A 23,815-nucleotide genomic window follows, 5' to 3' on the forward strand; every position below is an offset into this window, starting at 1 on the left:
TTGCTAGAAATGAGACATGAGGGATTTGAAATTAACTAGTTTTTTAGGCCAATTTGCAAATTACCTAGAGATTAGCCTTCAGAGAATTAGTAGTGGAATATTCAAAAAGTTGAAGCCATTTGTACATAGCAGGGACTCAAACTGGAAGGTGGAATGTAGCATACTATCATTCATAAAACTCTGAACAGGATTTCCAACCAGTGGAAATTCATTAATAAACAGGAGTAAAGGGGTGAAAAAAAGTTCACCACCTTGGAGATTTTGTTTTTACTTTTAAGACTGAGCCACTTCCTGTCATCCACATGGATAAGAAAACTAGCTATCCAATTGCTAAAAGTAGAAGATAAATTTTAAGATGAAACTTGTTTAGAAACCCCCTTATGCCGAGCATAATCAAAAGCCTTAGAAATATTCAGAGCGACTGCTTGAGTTTTGCTAAAAACTTTTCCACTGAATCTATCAAAGATGAGTATTATAAGCCAAGATATGACCAATGATTGATATGTGGAATCTATATTGGTGATTGTTAACCACATGGAAGGTTTAAAGTAGTATAAGAGTTGGAAGTTGATGGATTTTTTTATTACTTTAAGTGCTGAGGTCACTGCAATTGGATGATAACTGGATGGGGGTGGAGATATGTCATCCTGTGTTTAGGACTGGCTCAATAAGAGAAAATTTCCATGAAGGGGGAAACACTAGTGGAATCAGGTTTTTAGAACAAGTGAAAAAAAAATGCAATCAGGTTATGGAGACTTCCTGGCATCAAGACTGTTCAGGATTTTCTAATGGCCTTCTGTCAGAAAACCACAGGAGGCACTGAACAGAATGCATTCAATATGGTAGGTGATGATAAGACCATTGAAGCAAGATCCTGAAATCATTCAAGCAAGAGTTGGAGCTAAAGCAGAATGCTAATAAGTCAATTTTATCTTTAGATGTTGAAGAAGTAAAACCATCAGGAGGAGTGGGGGATATCAGTGTCGATGGGCAAGAGTTTCAGTTAATAGCTCTGACCAGAACCAAAAGGCTCAAATAGAGACTGGATTAATAACTTTTTTTTAAAATTTTTTTTTTTTTTTAAGTGTTGCAAACTTTAGTATAGGCAAAAAATGAAGCTGGAAATTTGAATACAAGCCACATGCAATATACTATGTTCTTATCATGATCAGCCTTAGCTTATTTATTGGAAAATGAAGGTTTGAGAAGGATGAGAGTTTAGGATGGAAAAAAATAAAAAGATTTCATCCCTACAAGAATAATTTCAATTATATGATCTAAGTATGCATTAGAATCAGAAGATTTAAATTCAATTAGTAGCTGAACCAAAGAAATGAGAAACAGAATCATGGAGATTCCCCCAATTCACATTGTTGTAATGAGAAATAACATTAGGCTGAGAATGGCCATGACACAGAGGCTCCATTGAAAAAAGAGACTAATGCTAACATTAACCGTGTACAGTAATACCCCGACTTACGCAAACCCTGAGTTACGCGGTTCTTGATTTTTTCGTTCGGCAACACTGCCGCTCACTATCTTTAAGGTCGTTTTTCATATGCTATCGATATATGGTGCGACGGCGGAGAGTGAGAGCAAAAGATGATCAAAATTCAACTTTGCTGCCGCATGAGCTGCACACATATACAAGAATTTGCATTCCAACTGTCATATTTATATGTGTGCGTTCGAATTCGTGCTCAACTTTTGTCGGAAATTACATCGTTTTCACGAATAAAAAAAACTTTCCAGGCTTTAAAGTTTCCAAAGACCGATTGACAATGATGGTCGGCGGGAATGCAGCTGGTGACTGCAAGTTAAAACCTCTCTTAATTTATAGCTCCGAAAACCCAAGAGTTTTAAAAAATATATCTAAAATTAGCTTACCAGTGATTCAGAAGTCAAATCATAAAGCTTGGGTGACAGCTTCCGTTTTTGAGGACTGGTTTGGTCACCACTTCATACCCGAAGTCGAACGTTATTGCAAGTCTAAACAGATTCCATTTAAATTGATCCTTCTTATTAACAATGCATCCAGTCACCCTCCTGCTACCCTAATTAATTTCGACCCATGTGTGAAAGTTGTGTTTTTGCCTCCAAACACAACCAGTTTGCTTCAACCGATGGAACAGAGAGTCATCAAAACATTCAAGGCCTACTACACGAGGCATTCATTTGCACATCTGAATGAAGCTATGAGACAAAATAGTGAGATATCTGTTAAAGACTTTTGGAAACAATTCAATTTTTTAGATACCGTAAGAATCATTGAAGAATCTTGGGACGAAATTCACAAAAAAAAAACATTGAATGGCATCTGGAAGAAACTTTGTCCATTTTTTTTTTCGAAAACGAGACGAAAACAACACCAGAAACTGATCATGTCGCTCATATGATAGAAGAAGTTGTTAATCTTGCCAGGCAATTAGATTTGGAAGTCAATGGTGATGATGTCAACGAGCTGTTGGATTCACATAGTGAGGAGCTGACAATGAATGAGCTCATAGAGATGAGTAAGCAAAACGTCACTGAATTATCCGACACTTCAGACCCAGTTCCACCAGAAAAGCACATGACAATTGCAAGCTTGACAGAAGGTCTCGGCTCAATTGAAAAGGGCTTAAAAAATTTTAGAAAACAGACTCCAACGAAGAATGCGTTATATCTACAAAGCAAGGAATAAAAAATTATTAGCTTGCTACGAAGAAATTCTGCATGAAAAAAAAAAGGCGCTGTCGTCAGACGAATTTGTTAGATTTTATGAAGCCATCGACATTGAAATAACTTTTTTACATAACTCATTTTTTTAATACATAATTTGTATTAATATGTATAAATAACTGCAATTTTATTAAATATTTTTCTTTTAAACTAGTGTTTTTATTAGTTCTTGGTCCCAATTAAACAAAATTTATATGTATTTATATGCAAAGTTGTACCCTGACTTACACAAATTCGATTTAAGTGATTTTCGTCGAAACCACCTATCGAGTAACTTCAGGGTATTACTGTATTCTGAAGGTTTGTTAGCAAAGAAAAGATCAAGGGTATTATGATGTGTTGTGTTCTAGCAAGTAAATGAACAAATTATATAAGATTATTAGTAACAGCAGTTGTGAAACTGAAAAAATTTAAGCTGACTGAAGTTATGAAAAACTTTGAGTGATTTGTTGAGTTGGGAGAATGATTTGAGACAGATGAATTTGACAGAATTGGGTAAAGACATTTTAAGATACGGGAGATCAACCAGAGGAGGTTCCATATTAGGAAAACACTGACAAGGACTATCAAAGCATACAGATACTTACTGCCTTTAAAGCAAAGAAATCATGATGCTGATCAGGACAAACAAGAAGTTTTTGGGGATCTTTTTCTTACGAATAGTTTGACTATTCATTATGCATAGAGGAGAGACTGGTGCATAAAACTGACACATTTAAATGGTTCCTAAGAAACTCTTTTATTCAGTAATTGTTAAAAATGTTATAAATTTTCATGCTGAGACAGTTGGAAAACACATTCTTATTTCACTATGTTCAATATGTTGTGCATTTTGACAAACAAGATTCTGAAGGCATACACCAATGTTTGTAATGATGTGACATCAATTTCTCAACACAATTGAACAATCATGGCAGCATAAATAGGTACCACTGTGAGTTAAAAATTTTGCTAAAGGTAGGTCCAATTAAACCATTAGGATCAGAAGATTTAAAAAAGACCACTAACATAGTGACTTTTCCTCTGTTGCAACTTTTCTCATAAAGATGGCAGTGAAGTTCTATTTGCCTGAAACCACTTGTTCACTCTACATGTTCACAGTCCTATGCAAATAAACAATTCATCTGAAAACCAGATGTATTGTAATTTGTTTCAATTTGCTACATTTCTCCCCTTTGCTCATGTAGCAAATTGAAGTCTTTTACACTCATCATTTTTGAAAAGTTTATGTAGTTCTGTAATCTTGAATGGGTACATTTTCAAACTGAATTGAAACATTGAAAACAGAATGCTTAGATATTCCAAGTTAATAGGCTGCTTTTTTTGCTGACTTTCCTGGACTATGCTACATTTCAACTTATACATTTCGACATTCAACATTTTCTGGAGAATGAACACTGACCATGCAAGGATATTCCACTTAAAACTGCTGGAATAAATGAAGTATCATGTTTCTTGCAGTTGCTAAATGAGTTAAAAAAAAAAAAAAAAAAAAAAAAAAAAAAAAAAAGAGTCTGAAATCTCTGCAAAGCGCAATTACTCTTTTTCCAAAAAAAAAACAAAAAAAAACCCCTTTAGTCTTCTTTTCAATTGTATCTTCACAATTGAAAAAAAGGCCATTTTGCTTATTGATGGAAGAACATAAATCTACAAGTATGTAAAGTACCATGACTAACTGCAGCTCTTCTAGTGAATTTTTCCACTGCAGATTACAAGTCAACTTTAAATGAAATTCAACTAATAATTCAGTTTTAATTGTTGATACAAATGTGCCAACATTTTGTATTACTCTGTAGATAAAGTTAAAAGTTTGTGTGGGGGGGGGGGATGAACATATTCTACAGATAAATTAAATTTTATCTATGGCATATGCATAGCAACAGCTCCTTGACTTAACGTTGTCCCAGTAAGCTGAGAAAATGTTAATGATGAAAATCCTGGTTCAGTGGCACTCTATTTTTAATTCTTTATTACAAAAATATATTACCTGACAGTAAATAGCATCAAACTAGTAGTTAAGTTACTGAGTCACCTATTGGTGAAACATCCTTGTTCAGTAGATGCCATCCATTATTTTCAAAGACAGTGAAAGTAAAATTTGCCTATCTGTAAAAATATTTTTAGATTTTTTATTTTCCTCTACTATTACTCCCTATCTCAAAAAAAAAAAAAAAAAAAAAAAACACACAAGAGGCTGAATCCACACTTGGGAATAACAAAACGGATTGCCAAGGGCACGACAAACAATATGCCTGCTCTGAGCAGAAGACCCTAAGAACAGGTCCACACCTGAAAGAAGTATATAGAGGTTAGGTTACTGGTATAGATGGGTGCAATCAACTGAAATGGATTACTCAATGTTTAATAATTAAGTAATTAATGCAATTATTCAGTAGGTTTTAAATGGCTGGCAGAATTCAGAACAAACAGAAAGCAACAAGGAAATGCTGCTTTAATCACCTATTCATTTGACTGTTTCACCAACTAAATAGTTCAATAATTTTTATTTGATCATGCCAAATTACTAGGTATGTAGAGAGAGAGTCAGTAGTATATCTACTATTTACCCAATAGTCAGACCAGTGGTTCTGCCAAATGGGTTCTGCATATGTTTTTTTGCAGGGTAAACTTATTTTAACAATAAGCAGAGAGAACTGTGTAACTGAATTTCCATTCTGAGAAAATTGCCTGAGTTGAGAGGCGAACTTTGTGGAATTCACCAGTCTGGCTCTTCAATTCAGATAACTGATCACAATTAAATGGCATTCTACTGCAAAAGAAATTCAACAGAATGTCTTTTACAGTAGAATGTAAAATTAAAAAATTTTGGTGGTGGGTGCCTATGTCACCTTGCCCAAGTTATGATACTGTTCAAAAGGGTGTCGTGAATCGCAGTGCATAATTTTAGGGTACTGATAGCTGCAAAAGTTTGAGAAACACTGACCTTGATCATCACACAAGCTGCAATTTTTTTTTTTTTTTTTTTTTTAATTATTTCATTTGTATCAAGTTCACTTAAAGTTACTTGTCATTTTCCTCCAGCAGGTTGGGTATTGAATTTTTGGACCTTCAATGGCTCAAATACTACTATGCTGAACTGATGACTTATTTTGAAATGACTCAATTCACTTTCCTGTAATGATTCAACTGAATCAATCAGCTATATACTTCGACAGAAGGAACACAGATTACTTCTGTCGAACCTGGACATCATTTGGGGTCAAATGATACAGCCCCCCTCCCAATAACACATTGTAGCTGTAGAATGATTACATAAGAGGCTGCCTGATCACATCATTATGCTCCTATATTATATCCTCAGACACCTCGACTTGCCAATGTGTTTCTATTCAGTGACCAGACTAAGTATTGTTACATTGGCAAATTAGGAAAATGTTAGAGGCTAGAATAGAGGAGTATAATGATGTGATAGGGCAGAGACATGAACTTTCAGAAGGCAGGTTATAATTTGTGATCATGCTCCGGTATTTCTAAAAAATAAAAAGTAGTGGCAGGAAATTAAACCCAGTGTTATCATTATGACCCATAGATAAACATCAATCCTCCTAGGTTTAAAAAAAAAAAAAAACACTGGACAACTCAGATGTCTAAAGTTAGTTATGTTATTAGAATTATTTTTGACTATAACAATGTAATTTATTATGAATTTATACCAGATCATATAGTTAATAAGACTACATATTTAGAAATCATTAAGAGTTTGAGAGATGTCAGAAGGAAGAGACCTGATTTGTATGCAAAGAAAAACTGAAAATTACTCCATAACAATACTCTCACTCATTGTGTTATGAGAATTCTAAATGCCTTTTCTGAATGCCAACTGTCTTAATACACCTCCTTATTCATCTCACTTTGTGTCATTAATTCCCCTCTCATCCAAACTAAAACAGCTCGTTAAAGGGACAACGGTTTATCAAAATGTGCAAATAGCAAATACTTTGATATGTTTGAAGTGTAATTATCTGTAAATATTACATTTATTTATATAAAATTCAATGAGAGAGAGAGAGAGAGAAAATAGGTTTGCAGTATAATTTTTTTTTTATAAAAAGTCCCAAACAGAAAAGATATTAAAACCTGTAGTACTTAGTACTGTGCATGGGCTGACATTTGAGAAGTTACTTGTTGACATTAGACTTGAATTTCTGTAGATTAATTTTTAGGAAATACATGTGAAGAGAGGGTGTTCCAAAAAACTGAAGTTGAAGGAATAAATGAGGAAGAAGAAGAAAAGTTAGTTTTGTGAGTTTTAATTTGGACAGTAAATGGTTTGAATTTGAACTCTTGTTCGAACTGCTTTAGGGGAGGGGGGGGATAATTATAGAAACCAATTCAGAAGAATATGCCAGTGGAAATATCTGCAGAAAAGGCATGTGGTATAAACAGAATGTCTTATGAGTCAGTATATGAGTAGAATAACCATTAAATGCATCTGCATATGATTTTTACAATATTTCAAAATTGCCAGTAAAAATAAATACTGAAAATTGTAATTGAAATCAACAGGAAGCTAAGTTTTATATATGAACTATATCACAGTTCCTACATAACCTATACCATAATTTCTATTGCTGTGCCATAAACTTTCCAAACTCTGGTTGGATGTGCCCCAAGTGTATATAATAGCCAAAGTCAGAAAATCTTGTTTATAAACAGTAGTGATTATAACAATGTTGATTACTGGTCTACAATGATCCAAGAACAGAGAGTGAAGATCCAAAAACATCAACCTGTACACTGAAGAAATGCTTCCCTGCAAGCAAATAGCATTTTAGTATCTGAAATAATTTCTTTGAAAATAAATGTATACATATAATTTGGTAATACAGGCAAAAAAATATATAGCAATATATATTTTTTTTTTAATTTTGAAATTTTAAAAGTTAATTTATTTCAATTTTACACTCTGACAATATATGCAGATTTACATAAAGCTGTTTTGGTTAACTGAAAGTGATAGTTGGAAGTATTTGTGATGGCAGAAGTCAAGATAATAATAAATTTCAAATGGATAGCATTCGGGAAATATGTTGTTGTCATTCCCTGACCTTTCCGCACCCTCCGTATTTATTTGGTGGTCACGGGCTCGAACCCTGGTCTAATCAAGAAGCGTGTGCTATGCACTGCTGCTCCTGCCCACCTGGCTACGGAGGCACCTCAGGAAATATAGTCACATACTGAGGAGCAATATCCCAATTTGTCTGAAATGTAAAATAATGAACCAATGTATACGCACTCCCCAGCATGACTTATGGAAGTGAAACTTGGGCATTCCCAAAAAGAATGGAAGAGAAGCTGAAAACTACACAGCAAAGAATGGAACAAATTATATTAGGAATCAGACTGTTGGATAAGAAGAGAAACACGTATTAGGCAGCAAACTCAAATACAGGACATTCTTATTAAAACTAAAGAACTGAAATGGACTTGGGCAGGACACATATCTCAAAGGCATGACAGATGAACTAAGAAAATAACTGAATGGTACCCAAGAGGAGCTGAAAGAAAACCTGGAAGACAACAACAGAGATGGACAGATGAAATTCAAGAGTTCATGGGCAGTAAATGGATATCCATTGCAAAAAACAGAAGGAACTGGAAAGTTTCTGGAGAGGCTTTCATCCTGCAGTGGATTGAAAATGGCTGATAATGATATGTGATAGCATAAACATATTGTAGAAAATATTACTCTGATGAAAATATAACCATTGATAAAACCTTACCATGAAGAACCATGTGGTTCCCAAGGTCCTAAGCATACCCAGCAGAAGTCAGCTTTACAATTCTGATTCTTACACACCATATGGTTACAGCCACCATCTTTCTCAATTGTAACATTACATTTTGGACATTCCTGTAAAGGTAAAGAAAGCAATAATTCATACACACATGAATTCAATTCAACATCAAACATACATGGTTATAATTATTATATACCCATGGCAAAGCAGCAATAATGTCTTAAATGGCCACCTGGGTAACAGCACACATTAAAAATAAATAGCAGTATATACATTGGCATAATACACCTCAGGCACAATGCTTATTAGTTCAATTATTTAGAGTTTGAACATCTTAGCCTCCATGAAGGCAGCAGAAACCAAAGAAACTTACCAATTGTATGCAAGCTGCACAATCCATTTGCAAAGCAACAACCAAAATCTTAATGCTTACATCCAAAATATTTTTCTAAACCTATCTTCAGAAGTAATATGAAAGGCTTGATATAAGGATTTATCAATAATACACCTATACTTATTTAAAAAAGTTAAATATAAATGACTGCACCCCCTACTAAACAATTATAAAAGGTATATGATAAATTATGAAAGGTAAAGATTGTTCACTTTTCATTTCCATGTGGTAAATGAAGGATCTCTACCTTTCCTGATTTCTGCATGTATACTGATGTTCTGAAGAAATCAAACTCTCTTCAGAATATCAATATACATACAGCAATATTTCAACACATCTGATTCAGAAGATATGTGAATAAGTTAGCAACACACTATAGTAATTTTGGAAAAAATCGAGAAAAGATCGAGACCTGCTAATATTAGCGGGTTTTGATCACAAGTTGTCTGTTCAACATGTCTAGTAAAGTTTCGAGACAAGAGGATCCCCATAATGTTTTTATACCATGTGAAGGATGCATGTTTGAGCTCAAGTGCAAACATCTAAATTTTCCTTTCTCAACATATCCAATCTGGTTTAAAAATTATGCTATATAATAATAATAATGTTATGTTATATGATAATGATGTAATAAGATTTCCACATTTTTAAATAAATTTACTGTGAAAGTGACCTAATATGTCAATGAACCTAATATTATTAGGAACCAGAAAGCCTCCATCGCAATCTCTCTAAGAAATTCCTGAAGCTGACTAACATGGCTGGATGCAGAATCCTCCTGCTATGGGCACAGCAAATTCCATCTACCACTCCTTGACTAAGAAAAAGGAGTTATCTAATTGCTCCAATGAAAATATAACTAAAAAAAAAAAATGGCTTTGCAATAATTTGCAAAGTAGAAAATATTATGTTGTGCAAAGTTATGTTTTCCAAACTAACAACAATAAATAAATTGTATTCGTGTCTGAAAGGAGAAATCAATCACAGTTGAACCTGAAATGGCACTCGGGATAAATTTCACTGCAGCAGAGAAGCAGGTGTATTCATCTTATTAAAACATTACAAACTAAAACCTAAATAACTCCGAATTTAAAGTATTGTATAAGTACTTATATTTGTATTATGTACTGGTTTGAAAATAAGTTATTTTCTTTGTAGGTACAGAGAGTTCAAGGGGACTTGAACTGAACTGAATGTAGCCTCCAGTTCTTTGTAAGAACTAGGATTGCATTCAATGAAAGGGACTATATTACTAGCTATCATGTCAACTTATCGAAATATTAATGCAGATTAGTATTAGTTATAAGGTGCAAGGAAGCCTGAGGCTTTTGCTGCAGTAACCAAAAAATAAAATAAAAATAATAAAATAAACCATTTATTTGTCTCCATCCTTATGTAGGTACCTATCAAACTGAACTTTGAATCTCCATAAGCTTTTGGCTTTGACCACCTATGAAGGCAGCTTATTCCAGTAATTAACAACTCACTTTTCCTACAATCCAGAATAAACCTCCCCTCCACCATAATTTTAAATTACCTCTGCTAGGTCTGGAATCATTTATAACAATGAAAATTTTGCTCTTGTTCAATTTATTTTCACCCCCTAAAGCCCTGTATACCTCAGTTATGTCATCTTTAAGGTGCCTAATTTAACTCTGCAACTCACATATTCTAAGTTTTTCCTCATATGGACGTTCTGCTGATCACACCAGGAGTGTTGCCAGATCTCTGGACCCCTTTCAAGAAGCTCAGTGCCTTTCTTTAGGCATGGTCTCCACACTTGAACACAGTATTCTAAGTGCAGTCTTACAATTGTCTTATACAGCAGGATTATGTTGTCCTTATTTCTACAGCCAACATATGATAATTCATCAGTCTTAAACCATGGGCTTCCTTGCCACTGTCTAACACTACTTAGAGAACTTAATATGAAACCATATAACTCCCAATTACATTCTTCCCTTTTTTCCTCTACTGTTTTTAATCCAGCCCTATGGCGTATAAGTTATTTTGGGATTACTATTTCCTTAGCTGCCACTTTTCTGATCAGTCTGAAGTCCAAGTTGTCCTGAAGAAGTGTTGCTTGGTGCCAATTATTAATTACTTTACTGACCTTGATATCACCTGCATTTTGATATCATGCCATCTATCCCTTTCTCAATATCATTTTTAAAAAAAATCAAAAACAATGGTCCCAGAACCAATCTTTGGGGAACTCCACTTTGTACAGTGGCCCAATCTGAGAAGTAATCATGAATCACAACCCTTAGCCACCTACCTTGCAATGTATCCAAGGATTTTTCCTGCAATTTCAACATGTTCCAGCTTAGAGGAATCCTCTCATGCAGGACTGAGAAGTTAAATGCTTTGTTCAAATCCAAACAAACAATGTTGAAATTATTCCTATATCAAGCTCGTGAGCAATTCTGTCAAAACAGATATCCAGGTTGGTTAAACATGATTTTTCTTTCACAAAAAACATGCAATGGTATTCCTTCAGAATACCATTTCTCATCGAAATGATCCTATAATGCACTATTTATCACTGCTTTCAAGATTTTCCCTACCATTAAAGTTAGATTGATCAGTCAGTCAGTCTCACTTCACTGTTAGAAGAGCTCTTATGTATTGGTGATACATTGTCACTTCTCCAGCCAAAGGGAATTTCTTCCAAGTCCAACAATGGCCTCATAACTAAACTTAATGTTTCAATTCTCTCTCTCTCTCTCTCTCTCTCTCTCTCTCTCTCTCTCTCTCTCTCTCTCTACTCTCTCTCTCTCTCAAAATTACTGGGTATGTGCCATCAATTCCAGTCACTTTATTTGCCTTTAGGCTCAAAAGTTTTTCGAATAAATAACATTAGCCAACAATAACCTGAATGAAATCAACTGATTTTGACTAAATCGGATGTGCTGAAAATAAAAATGACAGTAGAAAGTTTGTAGCATGGCACATTTTCATGTTATGGCTTTGTACTCCTTTTTTCCAAAAATTGTGAATTTTTACTTATCTAAATGTACTTTACTACTTTTCTTGTAAATTAATTGCCTGAAATAGAAATGACGACCAGTAAACATCCCAAATGGATAAAAAATAACATATTTAAACTTTATAAACACCTATTTGTATTTAAGTAAGCAATTAACATACAAAAGTGGGGGTAAAAATAAGAGAATGGTCTCCCTTATCAGAAACCAGCAGTAGTCGCCCATGATTGCTGGATCCCATCATCCTTGATACCTCTGCTCCATAGTGCGGATGTCTTGGTGCAATCTTTCCCCCTGCTCGTCACTGACAGATCCCAAGTTGTCCGGAAAGAAGTCCAGGAGTGAATGTAGGAAGCGTAACTTCAGCAACATTTGCCATCCTAACTTTTGACAGTTAGGCAACAATTCTTCTATCAACTCTTTATAGTTCTCTACTTTTTTTATTCCCTAAAAACCCACAAACAACAGCTCTGAAGGATTTCCATGTTAAATGCAAAGCATTTAATTTGAATCTAAACTTAATGCCACTAATTCAGTGGCATTAAGTTTAGATTCAAAGATTTCATCCTTTAACAACTGTCTAATTTGTGGGTCTAAAAATATACTCTCCAGCTTTGCATCACTAATTTTTAGAAACTGGTTTAAGTACTCGAAACCTTCACTATTTTTGTACAGAGCTTTTATAAAATTTTTCACAGACCTAACTTAATATGCAAAGGTAGGAGAAGCATCATTTCAGGTTTCACTAAAGGCATGCATCTGATGTCGAGTTTCCCGGGAACATATTCTTCTCTGATGGGCCATTCCTTCACAATATAATGATGTTTTACTTCTCGGCAATCCCATAAACACAGGAAACAACAATGCTTAGTAACTCACCCTGTAGTCCAAGCAACAAAGCAATTACTTTTAAATCACCACAGATTTTCCAACAATATTTCTTATAGTTTAAGGCATTTAATAGAAATGACATGTTATCATAGGTTTCTTTTCTAGCCACTGGGACTGACAGTTTGATATTACCATTGTGTAGTAAAACTGCTTTTAAACGAATTTAAAAGAATCAATGAATAATCTCCATTCTTCAGGATTGTGTTCAAACCCTAGTTCATCCATCAATCCATTTACATTTTTGTAGACACAAAGAGAAACTTCCATTTGATAATAACCTGCAAACTTTTCATTTCAGTTTCTAAACACAGAAATCCCTGTGGTTTTTGCCAGCAAATTCCACTATTGCAACCTAGATCCTAATAGCTCAGCATGCTGTTTGAAAGATATAAATCCCTAACCAAATCATTAAGTTTGCTTTGCTCAATTAAGAGAGAGGTTTGTCATTTTCAGGATTGTAACTAGGATCGGCAGATGTTGAGAAGGCAGGTATGGGCTCTAGTGACTCTTGGCTCTTCTTCCGGAATAGTGATTTCTTCACAACTAGGTAGAGGAATAGGGAGTTCCAGTGTGTGAGTGGCACTGGTCTTATTGCAGACAGAAGGTTGGGGTATTTTATTTTAACTCTATTTTTCCTCAAAAACCCCTGTGAGGCAGGAATAACAATCTTCGAGGTGACTTGTTGGTTTTTGCCAGATCATCAGAACAGAATTGTTTTGATGATCTGGCAAAAAGAATTGTTCTCCTTCATCCATTCAGTCAGATTCACATAGCACTTTTTAAACAGCACATATGCAGTGCCCACCTGATTACCCACGTGACAACCAAAATAAAAATAATAAGCTTGAGTTGTCAACTGTAAAGTTGTCAACAAACATAGCAAACTGTTTGTTGACAAACATGTGCGTGTGTTTGGTGAATTAACATTGTCAGATCATAGACCAGATCATCAGAATTGTTCTGATGATCTGGCAAAAAGTTTGGTGAATTAACACACGCACGCTGTTTCGCTCCATTTCGCAAATTTTCACAAGGCCAAAACGGAACTTTAAAGCACCACAACCTACCACTAGATCTTACAAATCGAAAGTACTAAAAATTTACATTTAAGAGCTAAAGACAGCTTGTAAACAAGTCATCCTTCACAGAGGTACCTGGCTGCCGGAAATATAGTAGGGTCCCAATGTGCTACCGCAAGAAGGATTATAGCAATATAACTCAGAGCAGCCACTCCTCAGGGCCATAAAACTAAAAAGAGATATTAGTATACCATAGATATGTCTATTTTGTTAAAATAAATTCAACTGGGAAGGTACAGAGTGCAATGTTGGATGACTTTATTGATTTTGAAGCTATTTTAAGTTTTTTTTTAAAAAACGTTTTGCATTTTTGTAAAAAAATGTGACACGATAGAAACTTTTTTACTGCCATATTCATAATAACCACATACAAGTTAACAAAAAAATGCTTACTTTCACCCATGTTAGCCTTGTTGACCAGTGTAATCTTTTGAAATTTCAATTTCACTAATTCCATGCTTCCCAGCTTCACTCACAGTTTTCTCCAACTACTAAGAGTTGTTTCTTTTGTATACAGCTAAGTCGTGATTAATGTGAGCTTTGAATAATGCGATATTCAATTTAGTGCAAATTGTATAATGATACCAGGTTGCATTTTATGTGAACCAAAATTCAGTTAATGCGAGACGCTGCGCTAGCCTTGCATTATATGCGACTACACGTGTTATCTTCAGGTGTGCATGTGCTACTGCCTGTCGTAATATATGTTAGTTTTCTTGATTTGTTTTAATCATTTTAAGAAGTGCCCTTAACAAAATGGACAAAAGGAAAATTCCTTCAGATAAAAACAGTATGATCGCAAAAAAGAAGAGGCTCATTATTAGATTAGAGGAAAAAATTTATGTGACTGAACAACACGAACATGGTCATAGCAACTCTAAAATAGGATAAGATGTCAGAATGCCTGAATCTATGGTACAGAATAATATAGAACACACAGGGGAAATAAAAGAAAAATGTAAAGCAGCATCAGTTTTTTGTAGTTTGGAAACATCTAAAAAGAATAGAAGTATTACTATGATAGAAATGGAGCATCTTTTAACTGTATGGATTGAGGATTGCCATCAAAAATGTATTCCCCTTAGCAGAGCAGCCATTCAGACAAAAGATTTAAATTTGTTTAGGAGAGTGAAAGAAAAAAATAATGAAGTAGAAGAAATGTTTAATGTGAGTGTTGGTTGATTTGATCGATTTAGCATTAGCATTAGTAGAGGCATTTGATGCAAGAAAGCAAGCTTATGCAGCATCAGCCAAAAAAAAAAAAAAAACCCACTTCCACTTCACCCCTCTGTTCGTTCAAAATACCTGTCCAGCTGAGCCTTAAACTTATTTAGGCTATCAACCTCCACCACAAGGGATGGAAGTCTGTTCCACCAACCAACCACCCGCTGGCTAAAGGCAAATTTCCGCACGTCTATCCTACATCTGTCTTTCCTCAATTTGAATTTATGCCCTCTCAGGTGATTTTTCTGAGCTAGAGGAAGAATCCCATCAGCATTGAGCATGCTTAAACCATTCAAGGCTTTATACACCTCTATCAGATCACCTCGCTGGTGCCTAAAAATTTAAAAATTTAAAAATAGAGTTCGGCTGTATAATGTTAAAATCACCAGTGAGGTGGCCAGTGCTAATGAAGACAGCATCTAAATATCCTGATGTTTTTAAAAAAATAATCGAAGATGGTGAATACACTGACCAACAAATATTTAACGTGGATGAAACCGGTTTATTCTGGAAAAGGATGCCTTCCAGAATTTACATTTCTAAGAAAGAAAAAAAACTCAACCTGGACTTAGTGTCTAAAGATCACCTAACACTTATTGGGAGGGGCAATGCTCAAGGTGATTTTAAATTGAAACTGATGCTTGTTTAGTGGTCTCCAAATCTTCACACTCCAAAAGGCTACAACCATAGATCACCTCCAATTATTTGGCAATCAAATAAGAAAGCACAGGTGACCCAAGCTGTATTCACTGACTGGTTTTCAAGCTATTTTTGCCCAGCTGTTGAAAAATATTGCAAGGAAAGCAACATTGGATTTAAAGTACTACTAAACTACTAATTTTAGATAATGCTCCAGGTCAACCAACTACACTTGGTTCATTATGTGAAAATGTAAAAATCATTTTTTTGCAGCCAAACAACATCTTTGTTGTGTTTCGAGGGAAACACAACATTTAAGGCAGGGGTGTCCAACCTTTTGGCTTCCCTGGGCCACATTGGAAGAAGACCAGTTGTTTTGGGCCACACATAAAATACATAAACACTAGCTGATGAGCAAAAAAACTAGAATATATAGTTAACTTATTTAAGTAACAAACTTCATTAATTCATGAATTTTTTTTTATTATAAAGACAGCAACATGAAATTAGTGAGATGTTTGACATTAGTGTCTCAAAAACAATGCTTCAATATTTGGTTTGATGGAAGTAGTTGCAATTCTCAGTGAGTTCTCAAGGTGCTCATCAGATATTTTGGTTCTAGTTTTATTCTTTGTGTGCTTCATCCTTGAATATAGCTGCTCACAAATGTAGGTGCTTCCAAATAGTGATGACATGAATAAGGCATGATTGTGAAGCGACAGATATTTTTCTCTGGGAAGATATATCTTATAGAAGTCCAGTAAAGAGACATGATCAAATTTTTCTTTAAGGTGAATGTCAGGTTGTAGCTCTATGCATTCCATTTGAAAATTGGCAGGTAATATGTTTATGTCGACTGAAAATAGAGTCGCAAATATACCAAAAGATTGATGATTTTTCCAGAAATCTTGAAACCTGTTCTCAAATTCCTGTATCAAATCAAAAAGCAAGGCTACATATTTTTCGTTGTTCACAGGACAGTGTTTAGCCAACGTGTCGAAATGCATAAAATTGTTTGCCTCAATTTGAGATTGCCATAGTTTCAGTTTCATTTCGAATGCTGTTATAGTTTGAAACATTGTATTGATTAGTTGGTTTTCACCTTGAAGGTGCATGTTTAACTCATTTAAATGAGCGGTGAAGTCTACTAAAAATACCAAATCTGTGAGCCAGTTTTCATCGTCAAGTTCTGGCACAAATTTTGTTTTTGATTCCATAAACGACTTGATTTCATTTCGCAAATCATAAAATCTTTTCAACATTTTACCTCAACTTAACCATCTTACTTCCGAAAAGTAAATGATGTCCCCATAGTCAGCATTCATAAATTTAAGGAATTCCTGGAATTGGCGATGATTCAATCCCTTGGCCCTTATGAAATTTACAGCCTTGATGACAATCTACATGACGTTATCCATCTTTAAAGCTTTTGCGCATAATTTTTCTTGGTGTACTATGCAGTGATATTTCATCATACATGAAATATCACTGCATAGTACACCAAATTTTGGGAGGCAATTGCATCGTCTTCTATTAATTTTAGAAGTCCATCTCTTTTACCTATCATTGCCAGGGCACCAGTAGTAGCTATACCAGGTATGTTCACAATGGACAAAGAAAATCGCTTTAACGTATTTTTCACTGCTTTGTATAAATCTCTTGATTTAGTTGTTGTCTTTTAATGGCACTAAAGAAGCCATTTCTTCAGTGATATTATATTTGTCATCAATACCTCTAATAAAAATTGCCAATTGAGCTGTATTAGTAGCATCAATACTTTCGGCTATCGCCAAAGCATAAAATTTAAAATTAGCAACTCTACTCTCCAAACATTTTTCGATAGATTTTCCTATTTCATCAATTCGCCTGACTATAGTCTGGTGAGACAAACTGATTTTAAAAAATCCCCCCCCCCTTTTTTTTTTAATCAGAGCAAATTATATCTGCCACACTTTCAATACATTGCTTAATAAACTCACCATCGGCATACGGTTTTGATTTTTTTGCTATCAGGTTTGCAACCACATAACTAGCTTTTACAATAGAATCCGTTTGTTATTTTTTTAAAAATAACTTTGTTGAGACAATAGACTTTTTTTCAGTTCCGCTATTTTGTCTTTACGACACATTCCTTGATATGCACTAAATTTTGCAGCATATTTTTGTGTGTAATGCCTTTTCAAATTGTAGTCTTTGAAAACTGGCACAAATTCCCTACAAATTAAGCAGATTGCCTTAGTATTTGCCTCGACAAAAATGTAGTCATCTGTCCACTTTTCATTGAACAATCTTCCTTCTATAATTTTTCTTTTTTTTGGTTCGGTTTTCTTTTGAGATGCTGTGGAAGCCATGCTGGAATTTAAAAAAAAAAAAAAAAAAAAAAAAAATTGAAAATTAGAAAGCAAGGTTTAATAATCAAATAAAAATACTTACATGTCTTTTAAATAACCAAAAATGTCTGTCGTTTATAAAAGTAGGTAGGAAGAAATATTATCAATAATCACTGCTTTTTACTCGCCAAATCGCCACAAACACATATAACATCTGCACCTTTCTTCGGTATCAACTTGACTGTTTACAATTGCACATTGAAAGCCGTACCAGCATATCCATGGCGCATATAGAGAGACATCTATTGTGTGGTAAAAGTAGGAAGCAAGAGCGCTAGGGCACCATTTATTATGTCGAGAAGTAACTACTTGCATAGGCGGCAATTTTGAATAAACACAATTATTTGAGAATAATTTTATGAATCTCATTGCTAAAGAACGTGTTAAATTCATCGCTTATAAATTAATAGCATGTTAAAAATTGTATTTGTGGCATTATTAATGGTATAGTCACAATCTCAAAGTTTGTAAGTTTACAATTTTTTGTTGGGCCGCATTCATAGCCATCCTGGGCCGCAGGTTGGACAAGCCTGATTTAAGGCCTACTACACAAGAAAAACAGTTGAACAGGCAATTGCTAAAAATACAGGAGACGATGCAATTTCCTTAAGAGTTTTGGAAATATTATAACATCAGATATGCAATAGAAAATATTCAGCATGATTGGCAACAAATAACTGCAAACAACATATGTGGAGTGTGGAAGCACATTTTGCCTCATTGTGCAAATAGTAGTGGTTTCGAAGAAAAAACTGTTATAGAAGAAATAACAAATATTGGAAGAGAGCTTGGATTTAATAAACTAGAAAATGATGATGTTCGGGAACTGCTCAATTCATACTCAGAAGAATTGACTGATGATAATCTCCTACTTTTAGATCAACAAAGAGCATTTGAAGAAGCTGACAATTATGCCGAAGAATGAGATAATGTGCAAGCGAAGGAGTTCACTCTCGAGGAATTCAAAGATATCTTTCAAGCTGTAGAAGTCGTGAAGCAAAAAATTATGGATGCTGACCCTAACCTTGATCAAAGCAGGCAAATTTGCTGAGATGCAGTTAAAGCATTCTGTATCTATCAGCATATGTACGAAGATTTAAAGAAAGAGAAAACAGTTCAGTCTACACTGCTAAAATATTTCGAAAGACAATAAAGATGTTTTCTTCAGTGTAAGCTTACCTTTAGGAATGACATTTAGAATTTTTTTGTTTTTATTTTGCTTTCTATAATTACAGTACTCTATGACTTTGTTAATAATAAATTTAAATATTATAAGTATATTCTTTTTATCCTGTATATTACCTATTTCTGTCAAGCTGGAATCAATTACCATATTTTACACATAATTATAACTCTGAATAGAGTGAATTCGAATAATGTGACTACTTCATGGGATTCATTAGTTGCACTAATCACGACCAAGCTGTATATCAATGCAGAGTACCTATTCAATTCATCCACAATATCAGCTGTATTAATTAACACTTTCCCACTCACTGTACAAGGATCTGATCCAATTTGTTCTTCTCTTCTCAGTATTTACACAAATGAAAAGCTCCTACTTTCTTTGCTCTCTTAGCCGATGATTTCTCACATTCTGCTTTTGCCAACCAAACCTTTCTGTGGTGCAAAAATAGGGCAAAAAACCCCACTTTTTTTACTCTATTAGACCATTTATTTTCTTAATTGTGTATATGCATTCAATGCTTCTGTGGCTATAGCTTTAAAGGTATACAATAATTCTAATGTATTCCTGCTCTGTGTGCTATTTCCCCATGTAACACCTTAATCTGTCACAATTTCCTTTCCTGAAATTAAAACTCATTCCTCTGCATTTAACAACTGCTACTCATCATCCAACTTCACGATCACTTCCTGCTAATGGGATTATAATTAAGATGACTTTTATTACTTCAAATAAAAAACAGATGTACAAAAATTAACTGAATCTATAACTTGCAATGTCATGTCACATGGCAATGATTTCTAAAACATTCTCATTCTGCACTGTGAGAATTACCTCTTATTTAAACATTGTTTCTATGATAAATGGTCTGCTCTGTCATGATACTGATGTGCATTCAATAATTTTTTCATCTAGTATTTAAAAGAAATTAGAAAATCAAATAAAGGATGCTTGAATAACTGTCTCACCATTGGCTTTATATATCTATAAAGCATTCAAAAATAGCTACCTCAATTACACTTAGTAACTTTTTATACATAGCATTAGCAGAGGCATATGATGCAAGAAAGCAAGCTTATGCAGCATCAGCCAAACAAACAAAAAAAAAAACAAAAAACACTTCTGTTTCACCCCTCCATTCACTCCAAATGGATGTCTAGTTCTGAGTTGAATTTATTTCAACTGTCAACTTCCACAACAGATGGAATTTTTTTCCAGTAATCAACCACCTGCTGGCTAAAGGCAAATTTCCGTACATCTATTCTACAACTGTCTTTCCTCAATTTCAATTTAGGTCCCCTCAGGCAATTAATCTGAGCAAGAGGAAGAATCCCATCAGCACTGAGCTTGCTCAAACCATTCAAGGTCTTAACACAGCTCAATAAGATCACATCACAGATGCGTAGTGTCCAGATGCTGCAATTTGCAGAACTTAAGCTTTTCTTCATAAGAGCAACCCTTTGTTCCACTCACCAATCTCATTACCCTTCTCTGTACTCATTCCATCAGCTCTTCATCCTTCCTAAAATGAGTCCTCCAGACCTGTATAGAGTACTCAACGTGGCCTGACCACTTATACACAGGGATAATTACCTCCTTATCCCTGCTAGCAAAATTCCTGTATATCATTGACAAGACACCATGAGCTACTCTTGCAGACTGTCTGACCAGCTCAGAAAACCTCATATCTGACTGCACAATTACCCCCCCCCCCCAAGATCTTTTTCATTCTCGACTACTCTGAGTTTAGTTCCACACAGTTGATGTTACTCTGTGGTTAATGCTACCCACATGTAGTACTTTACATTTGTCAATGTTAAACTTCAGTTGCCACCTCTCAGCTCATCTGTTCAATTTCTCTAGATTCTGTTGCCGTCGTGTACTATCATTAGTGTCATTAACAACACTGCCAACCTTCATATCGTCTGCAAACTAGGACATTAAGCCTGATATACCTTCATCAATATCATTAATAAATACAAAAAAAAAAAAAAAAATGGGCCCAACAGTGAACCCTGTGGCACTCCACTAATAACATTAGTCCATGAAGAGCAGTGTCCATTGATTACCACTGTCTTTTCCCACTCAACCACCCCTTTATCCATAGCAGCAATTTGCCCTTAATGCCATACTGCTCGAATTTGTATAGTAGTCTTGTAAGTGCAACATTATCGAAAGCTTTCATAAAATCCAAGTATATGATAGCAAAATTATTTTTTGCAACCAGTTCCTTTGTGACCACATCATAGTATATAATCAAGTTGGCCAGACAAGACTTCCCCTTAACAAACCCATCCTGTGTCTGAATTGCAGTCCTGTCTAGATGATCTTAGAAACCTTATGAAGAAATCCATTCTATTCTATGTCTCAACCTGCCCCTACCCCCAACTGATTGATCAAATAATTAAAATTATACCAACATTTGATACTTCATCTCAAAACAGAAAACGGTTTTTGTTATAATTTTTGTTTTTGTTTCCAGCTAAATAAGCTTACTGGGTGTTACAATAAATAAACTCTTAAAATTTATTATAATAGTTATGACTGATATCACATGACTTATTTAGGTAACACACATCTTTATAAACTTACTTCTTCAAAATACAGAAACAGGTGTAACAAGATGCATGTAATAAGTTGCAGGCTTACTCTATGAATGATAGATTCTATATTTAGACACTTTTTATTATTTCAATATACAGTAAATGCCACTTATTGTGATCACTTCAAGACAGCTTAATTGATTACATTTGATAACTTAACTGATACCAATAACCAATGAAATGCAGCTGTAACTGATGAAACAATACTGAGCAGCAGCAAGAAGAGAATGCAGCTGTTCAGCATTGTTTATTGATGAAGAATGGAAATGTATATATAAAAAGGTGGAAGTAAACAGAAAGAAAAATTAAAATCAAGCAATACAAAATATTTTAATTTGACCATCCACTATTTCTTTGAGAAAGGCATCAATAAAAATGAAACTGTAATAATTCTGCAATTCCATACAAACCATTAAAAAGAAATAAAGAAAATATTAAAATCAAGAATTAGAAAAGAATTAATGCTCTGATGTAAAAGAGATTGGTAGGAGTACAGATACAGTACTTTCTTTCACAGAGTAACAACACAGACAATTACATTCAGTGATCAGTGAATTGTGACCACTCCATCACTAAAGGACTATGATGTACCACTTGCAATATAAAAAGCTAAACAGCTTCCTACACAAGCAGTGGTAACCTGCATCTGTTCATGCAAGTCACAGTGATAAAGTAGCAGTTATGGGATGTAGTAAAGATCTCAGAGTTCCAAAAGAGCACGACTGTGGGAGCTTGTGCATCAGGCATTTCCATATCAGAAATGGCATGTCTTGTCGATTGCTCATGGCCCACTGTAATTAAGGAGTATAAAGAATGGTGTCGAACGGGTCAAACCACCTCCTGCCGACAAAACGGTAAGAGATTATACAAGATGGATGTTCGTGGTGAGCGAAGGGTGCAGTGCATTGTATGGCTCAGCAGCAGGTCATTGTGTGACAGTTGACATTGCAATTCAGTATGGGGAATGTAAGAACAATATCCCAAACAATGATGCACCACACATTTAAACAAGCTCCACAGCAGATGACCAAAGAGACTCTCTTCACTGCTGATCATTGTTGACTGTGAATGTTGTGCTGTCAACACACACCAGTCAGACACTGGAGGAATGGAAATGAGAATGCTGGTTGTACGAGTCCAAATACCTGATGTAACATGCCTTTGGGTGTGGCGCAACAAGCAACACGAGTCAATGGATCCTCAATATCCAGGCAGATGGTGGTGGTTGCTTAATGTGGGGCATCTTTTGCCAGCAAGAACTAGGATCTCTGGTGTTTATGGACCAACATGTCATTTGTGAGGTGTATTGGCAGCTCTCACGAGACCATTTCCTTCACAGAAACAGGACCTTCCGACTATAATGTGCTGCCATGTCATTGTGCCCCCCACTGTGCTCACAAGTGGTTCAAGGAACACAGTGAAGATATTACCCATCTTGCTTGGCCCCCAAATTCACCTGACCTCAATCCAATTGAATACCTGTGGGATTTTTTTTGGAAAGGGAAGTGAAATGTATGGACATGCAACTGTCGCCACACTGTAGGGAGCCCCACAGGGAGCATAGCTGCAGATACCTACAGACATCGTCAGACAAGTGAAGTCAATGCCTAGACGAATGGCTGCTGTTATCCATGTGAATGGTGGCCCAACATGGTATTAGGTAGGTGGTCATAATTCAGCAATTACTTAGTGTATATCAACTGTACAAAGCAACGGCAGTAACTGGACACACAATGTGATGGCTTTCAAGAACAAATTGGGATGTTACTTAATCACTTCCACTGCACATACGTAAACCATGATTAGGCAGAAAAAAACAATAACAAAAACTGAAGTGATTTTTTGATTTGGCAGTTGTTGGCGCATCGGCTTCTGTGGCCATATTGCACCTCCCAAGGTTTTTTGCAGTACTTTGATCCAAGCCCGAGGCGGGAATCGA

The 23,815-nt window shown here is 35.1% G+C and overlaps 1 protein-coding gene across 4 annotated transcripts in view; it reads right to left on the reverse strand.

The window, feature by feature from the left end:
- Positions 1 to 23,815, reverse strand: part of LOC150091589 (E3 ubiquitin-protein ligase arih1-like) — a 268,953-nt gene that overhangs the window by 72,326 nt on the left and 172,812 nt on the right. For all 4 annotated transcript variants that reach the window (XM_090384745.1, XM_090384752.1, XM_090384760.1 and 1 more), the window contains one exon: positions 8,466 to 8,596. In XM_090384745.1, the coding sequence (XP_090240871.1) occupies positions 8,466 to 8,596 (131 nt within the window). The remainder of the gene's footprint in view (positions 1 to 8,465; positions 8,597 to 23,815) is intronic.

Source organism: Mastigoproctus giganteus, chromosome 1 (assembly GCF_048544385.1).
Source record: "Mastigoproctus giganteus isolate SK-2022 chromosome 1, ASM4854438v1, whole genome shotgun sequence".
Classification (NCBI taxonomy): domain Eukaryota; kingdom Metazoa; phylum Arthropoda; class Arachnida; order Uropygi; family Thelyphonidae; genus Mastigoproctus; species Mastigoproctus giganteus.